General features: G+C 37.8%; 1 protein-coding gene across 1 annotated transcript in view; it reads left to right on the forward strand.

Annotated features, from left to right (window-relative positions):
- The first annotated feature begins 11,975 nt into the window (after positions 1-11,975).
- The window catches only part of grifin (galectin-related inter-fiber protein), a 4,171-nt gene continuing 2,485 nt past the window's right edge, over positions 11,976-13,661 (forward strand). Inside the window, exon 1 of the mRNA XM_016267436.1 lies at positions 11,976-12,069. Within this exon, the coding sequence (XP_016122922.1) occupies positions 12,058-12,069 (12 nt within the window). The 5' untranslated portion in view covers positions 11,976-12,057. The remainder of the gene's footprint in view (positions 12,070-13,661) is intronic.

The raw sequence follows: 13,661 nt of genomic DNA on the forward strand, positions 1-13,661 counted from the left end.
TTTACGTTAAAAACACACATGAGTTACAAAAAAACAGTCGGTTATGTCTGTGAAGGTAAACAGCTGGGAAACAAATCGCATGTTTTATTCTGTGAGATCTGTGTGGCAGCAGCAATATACAGTAAATAAATCAGTAAATCCACTGCTCTCTTGTCTCCTCTGAGGCTGGGACTGTAAATAGTGTTCTGTGCTTGTCAGTGCAGCCAAAGACAGAACAGTTAGCATGTTTTGCTTAAACTTTCACCATGGCATTGGAACTGGTACACCATTATTGCTTGCGAAAACAATTACGGCGCCGTGGGTGTAAACTTACAGATTAAGGGGCGGTAATATTATAATGAGATCCCTTTGCCGCTTCACCAAGGGAGCGAAATCAGACGCGCTCGTTTTCTCAGACGCTTGCAGAAAAAGGCTTCCCAAAATAAAGTTACTGGGTTAATCTTTTTCACATTTCCTTGGTTGGTAGATGCACCGGGGACCTGATTATAGCACTTAAAATTTTCAGATTTTCATGATATGTCACCTTTAAAGTATTGCCACACTCTGCACTACAGTTTCCTGCATAATGCAACAGCTGAAACAAATACAAAAAATATATATATCTGAATTTAATACAATGTAATATATCTTAAATAATGAAACTGTGTCATTCTTCATGTCCTTGTCATCATCTTTTCTCTTATTTTGGTGAAAGCAGCTCATCCTTTTCCACAATGCCTGCTGTTTACTGTCCTGGTGATCTACCACCTGTAAATGTCATTCATACAGCAGTGCTGCCGGAAAACAGTTTGCATGCGTCTGAGGTCATTGAAAATAAATAGTTGGAAGGAAAGGCAGAAAAAATAGAACCGGAGGCCCACAAACCTCTGGTCCCTGTTCCTGCAGGAGCCCTGCTGGGCACCATAAGGCCTCTGTTTTGCTTGCTGCCATTTAATTTTCTGAGATGAGGCCATTAAAAGCTGAGCAAACAGAGAGCAGCCCCCATGTACTAACAACTCACTCGCCCAATACACGGATTGTCAAATGGGCAGAATTATGAGCAGGGTACCGGCTCAATGCTTCAGTGCAGAGCTGGACTAGTAAATGATGCTAATTATGGTAAGTGCTGTATTAGTGTTCAGTGTCAGCTTGACAGAGTGGGTCTGGGTTTCTGTGAGGACAGCAGAAAGCTTTGGTTTTTGAAGGATAAAGCTCAGTCCTAATGATCCCAACGCAGTCTAATCTGAGCCTGTCAAGGGCAGACCGGAGGGCAGGTGATGTGCCTCTTGTTGATGAGCCTTCTGAGATGAGGCCATTAAAAGCTGAGCAAACAGAGAGCAGCCCCCATGTACTAACAACTCACTCGCCCAATACACGGATTGTCAAATGGGCAGAATTATGAGCAGGGTACCGGCTCAATGCTTCAGTGCAGAGCTGGACTAGTAAATTATGCTAATTATGGTAAGTGCTGTATTAGTGTTCAGTGTCAGCTTGACAGAGTGGGTCTGGGTTTCTGTGAGGACAGCTATGTTGACAGCTCAGTCCTAATGATCCCAACGCAGTCTAATCTGAGCCTGTCAAGGGCAGACCGGAGGGCAGGTGATGTGCCTCTTGTTGATGAGCCGCTCAGTTCAGGACTCTCATGTACTGTTAGGGCTGCACAATTTAATCGCTTTACTAATCGCAATTACAATTATGGATGCCACAATTACGTAATCGACTTATTTTATTCTGCACGCTTAAGATATGTTTTTTTCTTTCTACATGTTATCTTAAGGGTTTTTACATTGTTTTAGTTTTAGTATAACATTATAATACCATTCATATTTTTACTTGGTTTATAATTTAAAGAAGAAACTAATCCGATGTATATTTGACATTTGAGGCTTAATACTTTAGAAAAACACTAAAGGTTTTTCAGTTAGCGTGTTTTCAGCTTGTTTATTTTCATATAAAAATACGGCATGCAGTTGCATCAAACAATGGTATAAACATCATTCAATGTAAATTGTGATAATCGCAATTACAATTTCAAGGGAATAATCGACAATTATGATTTTTGTCATTATCGTGCAGCCCTAGTCAAAATCAAGTCATGATTAATAACGCAACAGAGGCAGAAGTGGAAATGCCCACACGCTGCTGTACATGATTAGTGTACAAACAATTACTTGCCCCAACATTCCCCCCGACGTGCAAATTAAGATTCTGCCATGCTAATCTGCCGGATCGTATGAGAGCCATTCATTACGGGACACTTTGAGTGAAAAACGGCAAATCTCTGGGAAACACCAGGGTCCATCCACTCGCCGCGTGGCTGTGTGAGTCAGAAAATCTAAATTTGATATGTTAATTTTGCTTGTTTTAGTGGCGTTTGAAAAGTTGTTGTTGGTGTAGTTGGTGTAGCAACAAGTTGAAAAATTTTCCTTTCTATCTTCAGCAACCTTTTGGCTAATGCTAATGTTAAAATACTACATTAGACTCTGCTAAAATTAAGAAACAACATGCCAACAAAACAGAAAAGTTCGCTTTTTAGCAAATTAACCTTGAAATAAAGAGAAAACCTAAGAAAACCTTTTTTTCTAATCTATTTGATGGTTTAAAAGCTTTTAAAAGAAGCTAGCAATCTACTATTTTCTTTTGGGTAATGCTAATGTTAAAATGAAGAAACAGAACAAACAAAAACAGAAAAGCTAGCTTTTTAGCAAGCTAAATGGAAAATAAAGGGAATACAAAGAGAAATCTTGGAAAAACGTCACATTATTTGAAGACAAATGAAAAGTCGATACTAAAATCAGATTTAATAACGCTCTCAGAAAAGCTAAATGCTATGTTTATATGTTTATTACTCTTTTTCCAACAATTATGATTTTTGTCATATCGTTGCAGCCCTATGTCTGTTTTACCTTTTGGGAACTGAAAACAAATGTTTTCTTCCTATCTTACAAAAGGCATTTGCAAACATTCCCATGCAGCACCTAACAGAGAGTGTCCCAGTTTTTACTCTTTTCTCTTTTCAGTTCCTCTCTTCATTTCTCATCTCCTTGTATTTCTTTTCTTCTCTTCTCTACTCTTTATGTCTTGTCTGGGCTCACCTTGTCTTCTCATATATTCTAATTTCTTCAATTTTCTTATTGTTTCTTGTCATATCTTTTCATGTCTCATCACTTCTGTTATTATTTTGATTAGTTTTGTTTTGTCTTGTCTCTTGTTTCAAATTGTTTCTTCATCTCATCCCATTTTTTCTTTTTTTGCATAATTTCATCTCTTTTGTCTCCATTTCTTTACTTCTATCAATGCATTGTTTCATCTCATTTTGTCTCTAATTTTTCATCTCTAATTTATTACCTTCTCTTCATTTTTTTCTAATCTCTAGCCTTCTCATTCTCAATTTCTTCTTCTTTTCATGTTTTGTCTGGTCATCTCTTCATGTCTCAACTCTTCTTTTATCATTTTGTTGAATTGAGTTCTGTATTGCTTCTTATTTATTATTGTTTCTTATTAATGTTTCATTAGTTTGTTTCTCATCCCATCTATTTAATTCGGAAAAGAGGCGGCTTTTCTGCATTAGGTATGTTTTTTTAAAACATAGTTTTAAAAAAACTATGTTAAAACGCATAAAAGTGAAACTCCGCCTATATTGTGCTGTTACTCCTTTCGAGCCGAAGTTCACAAAACTGGGTGTTATTTATGAGGAGTAGAATTATTTATTTATTTCAATGAATGCAATCTATTAGATATCATAATATTTAGGCTATAATATTATAAATCAGGTTGGTTTGTATTGCTGACGTAATATGTAAATGATATGCGTGCGGCCCGCGAGACTTGCACTTGGACCATAGTGCGGCCCGGTGGAAAAAAAGGTTGAGAACCACCCCTCTTCAAAGGGTCCGTATTTGATCAGAGCTGTGGTCATAAGACTCACCACAGCGTCTGCAGCTGAAGGAATGCATTTCTGCAGGGGGGTCTCCCCTGGGATGCCTATCATCTGTGATGGGCAGGCATGCCACATGCGCTGCTCGCGGACAAACAAACACACATGAGCCCTTCTCTCCTCTGCCCCGTGATTTGTGAGGAGTCAAGAGTGTGTGACCTGGAGAGGGTCGGGGGCGGTTTCTACATAAACAGTAGCTGAGCGGCCCGCTGCCCTTTACTGGGCCCTCCTGATGGCTTAGTCAATAGGAAAGACAGATCTCTTTAATATCTCAATGATTTCCCCAAGACAGCACTGCGATTAAAAGGAGGGTTTTGCTTAAAAATGACAAATCTGACATCAATTGCTCACTCTCACAGGTTCCAAACCTATATGACATTTTGTTCTCTGTGGAGCGCTAAAGCAGACATTTATTGAATATCTAAATGTGTGAATTCAGTGCACTGACACTGACTAATGCGTAATAAAGCACACAAAAGTGTGAATCAAAAGACATTTGAGCTGTGATTCAGAGCGTGTATAAAACAGTCACACAATTCTAGTAAACGGGGCTTCGTTACGTCGTAACTGTTTCGAAACGTCTTTAATTTCAGTGGTTTGTTGCTAGGGCGTGATGATCACTATGAATCCATGAACCAATGTCTATATGGTTTTTACCTGATCTCAGATCAGTTTTAGAAATTTGTAGACATTTTTAATGACAATTTTGTATAATATAAATGAAGAGTTGTAGTTATTAGTCGGTTATTGACATGTTTAGCCAAGCCGTTCATAAAACAAACAAAACAAGCCCTACAATTCAACAAAATAACCCTTATTATACAGACATTAAATGGTAGGCTATTGGATGATGTGTTAATTGCATTTAATAGACTACACATTCAATAAAATAAAAAATATATATAATTTAAAATACATTTTTATTGCACCCTTCTGATTAGATTCGAAACAGTGAATCGTTTAGTGAAGCACTTGTTTCAGCTCATTCAACGTTTCAAAAAGCTTTGTTTCTCCCATCATTACAACAAAGTGCGGCCTGCTGATCATTTTTGTGCTCTGATAAATTTTTGTGAAAATGGCCCAATGTGCAAACAATTTTTTCCTGTGCGCCATGCAGTGCCTCATACTCCAGTCCAGTAGGTGGCAGAAGTGTTCACCTGCTTTTGTTGTCCAAAATTGTCTTCTATACCATTGTAATGCACTATTTGAGGGCATAGCCATTTGTAGTGATGTCCGAACCCATAGTGAACATTTTCAAGTGCACTCATTCATCCTCATAATGCACCACAAAAACATGGAAAAAAATACTATAGTAATTACTATAGTGTTTTTGAACCACACTATAGTAAAGTACTTGAATTTGTACTTGAATTTGTTGTGGTAATATAACAGCTATAGTAATATAAACAAATTACTTTACCCAATACTGTACTAAGTTTTCTACAACAACTATAGGGTATATTATACTACAATACGCTACAGTTTACTGTAGTAAAAACTAAAGTATACTACAGTATTTATTGTAGTTTATCAGTTCACTATAGTTAATACTACAGTATGCTGTAGCATTCATTAACATAGTGTTGTAAATATATCATATATACACTATAATACACTTTACTATAGTATGGTTCAAAAACACTACAGTATTTACTATAAATGACTATAGTATTTTTTCCTGTGGGCCTGTACAACCAATGTACACTCAATGACTATAAAATACAAGTGCACTTTGAGAAAAGCACTTATTGAATTCCCACCAAAATCTTGCCAAAAGATGGCATCTGTGGCATTTCTGCCACACACAGTGTCTGAATTTGCACCAAATTCTCATTCTATTTCATTGACTCCAAGCGACTATATTAGTAAACTAATGTTATAATGAATGAGGGTATAAGGGCCATTTTTGGATACAGCCATTTATTCTCCTGAGAGTAAAAAGTAATGTAAAACAACGTTTCTCTGGAGTAGCTACTTAAAAATCAGATATTTCAATATGAACTCGCACAATTATTTTTCTAAAACCAAATTATTTGAGCTATGCAATCTGCATTCATTTTATAGGTCTGCAATTTTACTTTGTCAACATGGTCTCAATTGCATCTAGAGAAACATCTGAGACAAAGGTGACACTTAAATGAAACATATCTGAGAACACAATTAAGTCTCATGGGCTATAAAAGAGCAACCTCTAAGCAATTCAATTTAACTCTGGGTGCCCTTTCCCTCTGCATGTCATGAGAAGTTAGAGGACTGTCATCTTCAAAGGATCCCCAGCCTTTGCCCCATAGTGAGACACAAACAGAGCTAAAGAGCAGGAGGCCAGTTGGCCAGTCAGCCAATCAGAGCGCTCGATACATGTGTTTCGCCCCTTTGCTGTGTTAGGCACATGTGATCCTGCTTTTGAGGGTACCAGCCGAGGTAGGCGAGCTGTTGCCATGGCTATGAACAGGCCACTGTCTGTTAGGGTAGGGCAGCTGACGGATTTTGCATAGTCATGTTCAGACAGCAGCTGGGGCTAGTAGAGCTAATATAGCTCCCATCTGGACTTAGTTACCCTATTGTAGTGATGCATCTGTCCATCTGTTGTACATGTATATCCGTGTGAGCACATATTTGTGTGAATCTGTGCATTTTGTGAAAAACAGATCCATATGAAGATGTGTTTTAAATCAGAATTTGAGTCATAATGTTGCTTTGGGGAAGATTATACTTATAAACAGCTTCATATGCTGTTGATTATGGCTTGGGAGAAAAAAAATGGTTGGAAAAATGTCCTGCTAAAATGTCCCATAAGGCATATAAATCTGGCAAAAATATATTTTAAATGTATGTTGTAAACAGTGAAGCTCAATGAAATGTATTTTAAATATATATATATATATATATATTATTTTCAATATATATTTATATATATATATATATATATATATATATATATATTTTTTTATAAATATATTTTAAAGTATATTTTTTTAATTAAATAAATATATTATGATTTATATTATTATATTATTTAGACGTTTTTCTTTAAATGTGACGTGAATGCATTTTCTTGGATTGAAATATGGAAGGCAAAATATATTTTAAAATGCTTTTGTTAGCTACACATAACAAAAGAATATATTATTATTTCAAAAATGTATTTAAAAAATACCCAAAAAAATCTATTAGAAAAAAATTTGCCCATTAATTGTGTATTTTGACATGCATTTGTAATTTTCTCACATTTTATTTTATTTTATTTTATTTTATTTTTTTCTTCTAGAATTCTTCTATAAGTTCAACTCATGAAAGCAGATGGCTAAATTTCAGGTTGCAAAATTCAAGACATGCAAGATGTGCCTGTCTTTCTACACATGAAAAATCATAGGATTTTATCATTTAAATGGCTCATTCCAACACAGGTGGGATGATTCATGATGCTTTGACTGTCACAAAGAAGAGCACACAAGAGCAGCCCGTTGTGTGACCTCTGTCAGGCACAGGGTGGGAAAAAGCCTGTCAGAGCTCCATCAGGCTGCCCTCCCTGTCATGCTGTAGTCTGGTCCCATCTGCACCATATGGTACATATTCACATGCCTCTGAGAGAGCGGAGACTCACTGCATCATTATGTAAATGAGATGCTGAGATCGGTGGGGGCCTTGCATACAAGGCTGAAACTTCATCCTCCTCTCATTATTATGCACACAGGACAGAGCAAACTCAAAGACACTGCATAATGACGCAGTGGAGAATGGAGGCCTTTTAAAAATGGAGACATGATCGACGCATGTTTGGCTTTTTGTCTAGACTCTCTTGGGAATGAGAGCTTTAAACCCTGAGACAGGACTGAGATGTAAACAACAAACTGGGGTTTGAAGAAATCAGGCCTTGAGAATCATCTGGGAACACGCTTGAGTTGTTTAGTGTCCTGTGTAGCTCATGTGTCTGGTTGTGTTTCTCAAAGAAGCATTTTATGGGGTGTTTTGTGAAGCGGTAAAACTGATCTGTGACATATACTGGAATAACGTATAGCCTGATTGTTTATAAGGGAAAGACGAATTCAGATGGGCCCTTTTTAGATTTTACTTTTATTTATGGAACATAATATCGCTTCAGCAAAGACCAGGGTAGCTTGCTTTTTGTACACTGGGAGTATTGGTAGCCTGATGACGCAATTCACAGGAGTTTTCTCCTAAGCCCTGATGTTTGGTGATGTTAAACTCCATCTTGTGTGAATTAAAGCCTATTAAAGTGGAAAACAAGAATGTATTTGGCTGCCTAGCTAAACAATAAAATTAGGTTATGGAGATGAATTGCATCGTTTAAAGGTCAATGGAGACAGTGGAGATGATAATGATTAAAAAAGGCCAGTAGAAATGTGTGTGTGTGTGTGTGTGTGTGTGTGTACTGGTATATATATCCTGGTGGGGACTTAAACCTGACTACACACAGACTCATGGGGACTCATGTCATGGTGGGGACCTAACTTGTGGTCCCCACGGGTACAAAAGCTTATAAATCGTACAGAATGAAGTTTTTTGAAAATCTAAAAATGCAGAAAGTTTCCTGTAAGGGGTAGGTTTAGGTGTAGGGCAATAGAATATACGGTCTGTACAGTATAAAAACCATTACGCCTATGGGATGTCCCCACTTTTCACAAAAACAAACCTGTGTGTGTGTGTGTGTGTGTGTGTGTGTGTGTGTGTGTGTCATTAACACCAAGCATTGTCCTTGTGCTTCAGTTTTGTGGTATCTATTTTGGTTTGACGCCATTAGCAACAGGGTTTTTCCTTTCACAGGTTAGGCCTTTCATGTATTCATTATGAATATAAGTGAATATTTGTCGCCCTCTCCTGGCCAACTGTATACCTGCATATCCCTAATGTTCTGTTAGGATTGACAATATGCAGGGCTGCCTCGAAAATGTATTTGGCCATAAATATCCATGATTTCAAAAGTTTTACCACGGAGGACCTTAATAACATTTAATTAACACTTAATAACATTAGTAATAGTATAGCTATTACGAAGAGTAACAGTGATATTAATAGTTTTGTATTTACCTTTATTGTCGCTTTAAATTATTTTAATGTATAGAAGATTTAGAGAAGATATATATATATATATTTACATAATGTTATTTATTTATTTATTTTGGGGTATTTATTTATTTATTTTTATTTGGGATTAGTGAAAAGTTCCTCACATATTTGAATTTCTTGAGAATTTTTCTATCAATTTGGATCATGAAAGCAGGTGGCTAAATTTCAGGTTGCAAAATTCATACATACTGTATATAGTGCTTAAAAATGTGACTGTCAGAAATATAATAATGTCGCTTGTGACAACAAGTATCTTTCAATTCATTTTTTATCATTCAATTTGACCCTAGAAAAAGTGTGAGTGAGTGAGTGAATGAATGAATGAATACAACATCTAGTCAGAGGGTCTTACCATGTAAAAATTCACTGCACTTATTCATGGTTTATATTAAAGGTCTCTGAGACCCAAACAGATACAGCAAGTTATCAAAGTTTCATAAGATTGGGACAAGTAATAAAGACGCAGAACATCAAGGTCAGTAATGGTTTCACTGTGCAAAGCCCTGATGAAATCTGTAATATTGTGATCACACTGTATAATGATCCCAGACAACATCTGAACATATGAAGGTTGATAGGGGAGAAATACAGCATATGTGTGATGTTGGTGACTCAAAGGTTCCTCTTCTCCACAGATTTCCCCTGTGGCTTAGATTCTCAATAAAAATGCATGTATGGTAATAAATGGAGAATGAAATTTCAGCCCATGCTGATGTGTCCACAAGTGATTTTCTGTGATGAGAAAGTTTACAGTATGAGCACGTGCAGCCAACACAAACACTGGACTCAGACTTTCATGAGGACATACAGAGGTCATGAAACTATAAATTAGAGGTCATAAATTAATATGTATTATAAATAATGCTGTTTGAAAAAGGGATATAGTGGATTTTTTCGTTCTCACTGCATGAAACAGTACAATCTTCCCCCCAACCTCCACCATATTACACCACTGGACAATTCATTTCACACTCCTTGACCCAGTGCATTCATGCATGTGTGGATTCAGATATGCACTTTATGTAACGCCTTCAACTGGGTTTTAGAAATACACTATCTGTCTTTTTATCTATCTATCTATCTATCTATCTATCTATCTATCTATCTATCTATCTATCTATCTATCTATCTATTGTCTATCTGTCTGTCTATCTGTTTGTCTATCTATCGACTATCTGTCTGTCATCTATCGTCTATCTGTCTGTCTGTCTATCGTCTATCTGTTTGTCTGTATATCGTCTATCTATCTATCGACTATCTGTCTGTCTGTATACCTATCGATCTGTCTGTCTGTCTATCGTCTATCTATCTCTTGTCTATCTGTCTGTCTGTCTGTGTCTATCTACCAATTTATCTGCCTGCCTGCCTGCCTGCCTGCCTGTCTGTCTGTCTGTCTGTCTGTCTGTCTGTCTATCGTCTATCTATCTATCGTCTATCTGTCTGTCTGTATACCTATCGATCTGTCTGTCTGTCTGTCTATCTATCTATCTATCTGTCTGTCTGTCTGTCTGTCTGTCCGTCTGTCCGTCTGTCCGTCTATCGTCTATCTATCTGTCTGTCTGTCTATCTATCTGTCTATCTATCGATTGTCTATCTATCATTCTATCATTATATGTAAATGTGAATAGCTTTTCTCACAAGACTCATACACTTAATTTCAAGATTCCTGCACGCCTGAAGCAGACTTCACCAGAGAGTGTTTGATATCACTGCAGCACCGACATTAGAAGCGAAACGATGTGTCACAATGCTTTGTTTGTGTGTTGTGGTTGATAGTTCATATTAGCATTCTGTTTAGACCCCCACCCACTTCCAAGCCATTTGTTGTCCCTGTGTGTGTCTGGGCTTGTGGTACCCGAGAGGCACCTCACAGCCTCATATGAGATGTAATCTAGCAGGACGGAGCCCCTGGCATGCATGAAGAAGACAGCACTGTGATCAGAATGCTGCTGTGTCCATCCCTACTATCTCAGGGGTGGAGGAGGGTATTTAGGGTGGGGGCCCCGGTCATGTAACCGCCTGGTCAACTGATGAGAATCCAGAGCCAGGGGCCATGTGTGTAAACACACACACACTGAACTATACAAACTATATACGATCACTGGGAGAGAGTAGAGTGGGTAATTTTGGACCTTCAGTCTCCAAAGGCCATAGTAATAAGAGTCTGCTTAGAAGAGCTGTCTGATTTTGTTACTTGCTTTAACATTGGTGCAAAGTTTGAATGATATTGTGCACAAGACCATGATGTTTTATTAATGAACTTCAAGTATTGTTAAGGCCTAGGTGGTATAGAAATTCAGAGTATTTTGCAGCTGTAAGCAGGGACATACATATGGCCCTGATGAGCTTTAGCGAATCATTGTGACTAAATGCAGACAGGAAATTCCTGAGGGCTGGCAGATTTGATAGGCTATAAAGCCCAAACAGACACCCACACGGATAGTTGTTTAATCCCCAGGATCAGCAGCCAATCATTCACCGCTACAGAAAAAAAAAACATTGCAAAACGTCACATGGCACCTCTCGCACATTGCTGATGTCAACAATTCCTCTCCGCCAACTCCTACAGGAGTCCCGGGCGGCTGAAATACGGCCATCAAAATCACATTATCTTCCCCCAGATAATGTATACACTCCATTGGCTGAAAAACAAATCCTGTGATTCATTTCAATAGTGATGTTTTGTGTTGCATAATGAGCGATGGATCGTTAACCATATCATTATTTCCATATACTGTTTCCATTATATCTGCAATCGTGTTTATGCAACTGGTGAAGTACCTGAAATGCTTTGCCGGTAATTCTGACCTAATGTTATTTCTGGTTGCCTGTCACAAGCCTCCCATGTGGCCTAAGGCAAAGCTATTGTATTGCATTGTATTTCTACGCTACATTGTTTTTAAATGCATGAACCTGCCACACACAAAAGCCCATTTTGCAGCCTAGATCCTGCTAAGCTCACCCTCACGTGGTGTTGCCCTCTCTTTAAATGACCCCTCACTGCCAAAACACATCCAGCTGGAAGCTGATCAATAGATGGCCCTGCCGACAAGATGGCATCACGGGTAAGTAAAACACCGTCTGCTAACCTGCGAACAGAATCAGGTCAAGTTTGCTTATTGTGTTCAAGTAACAGCTAAGTATTTCAAGATTTAGTGATGCTAAAATGTGCTTGAACACATAAATGGAAAGTTGCTGATGTGATTAATGCAGTTTTCGGTCTGGCATTGGTCTTTAATTTTAATAATTTAATATTTGATTTAAAATGCATACCTTCTCCTCTAAGATGGTGGCGTGACACTTAACTCTTCTGCATAGCTCATCACTCTCTCTCTCTCTCTCTCTCTCTGCAAGCTAAAGTAATGATACTTTAATTATTTTCCATGCGGCTGCACTTAAAGTAATGGGGGCATTAAAACAGGCTCAGTTTCGATCTGAAGAACACTCCATCACTACCTGTGAAACTCCAGAAATCAGCTTGCTTTCCTTTCCAATGTCATTGAGAGGCTTTTAAACAACCAATGATTTTTGGTAAGGCTGCAAATCTACACTTTTCTAGTTCACAGATACTGGTTGCTGCTTGCAATATATGTTCATATATGCTGCATGAAATCTCAACCATATCTCTGCAAGCAGTAACCGGAGTCTGACGCCTAGCAGTGATGAGCACAGGAAGCATGACGAGTTTTGCAATTCCCATCAGTTACCCAAACAGTCCTCGCTCTGTGGCACCAAGCACTATGAAAGTGGCTCATAATCCAGATAACAGAGCATGCGGCACAGCATAGTAGCACATGAACGTCTCAGATAAAACACGTGCTGGCCAATGGAGCTGAACTGATAATGTGGACGCAGGCGACGTCTCACCTATGCTCAAAGGAACGTCATCCTCTAATGTTCTTTCAGTCATTGCTGAGTTCAGTTTTCTATGTCTGCCCGATTTCTGCCAGCTAGCAAAGTATTTGTATATGTCCATGTGATATCTAAACTGCTTTCATCAGCATAACATCAGAGAAGCAAATACTAAGTGCGCATTGTTCTAACAAAGGAGGGTTATACATTTCAAATAAACAACATTTTTATTTATTTATTTTTCTTATTTGTTTTTATTTATGCTATGCCTTTACATATTTTGCATTTTGCAAACTGGGATTTTGCTGACTTCTTTAGGCAATTCATTTTTATGCCTTGCACGGCAAAAAATAAATAAAAAAGAAGAAGAGGAAAGAAAGATGGGATTTCATTCAGCAGTGACGAATGGGATCAGTTACTTACAATCCTTGCAAGCTACTGTATCTGCATGAAAAACTACTGCTTGCTTGATTATTAATGTCATAGCTTCAGGCTACAGAATATTACTTTAACGTCTTCATTTCTTTCTTAAACGGTGATAGCCATGCACTAAAACACAGGTCTGTTTATTCATGATGAAGTCAGAGATGAGATTCCTGAATGGAAGCCTTTGGTAATTGGACAATTATAGCTCCTAAGCACCCTGGGTCGCCTGAAGCGTAAATACTCTACATTAGTGATAGATCAATGCTATAGGCTTATATATCTGCTGATATAGGCCATCTGGACATTATCAGCATTATCCAGAATCTACCTACAGCCAAGTCAATGAATTTTATTTTTTTTTAAAGATATATATATATAT

This window comes from Sinocyclocheilus grahami, unplaced genomic scaffold, assembly GCF_001515645.1.
Source record: "Sinocyclocheilus grahami isolate Dianchi unplaced genomic scaffold, SAMN03320097.WGS_v1.1 scaffold37.1, whole genome shotgun sequence".
Taxonomy (NCBI): Eukaryota; Metazoa; Chordata; class Actinopteri; order Cypriniformes; family Cyprinidae; genus Sinocyclocheilus; species Sinocyclocheilus grahami.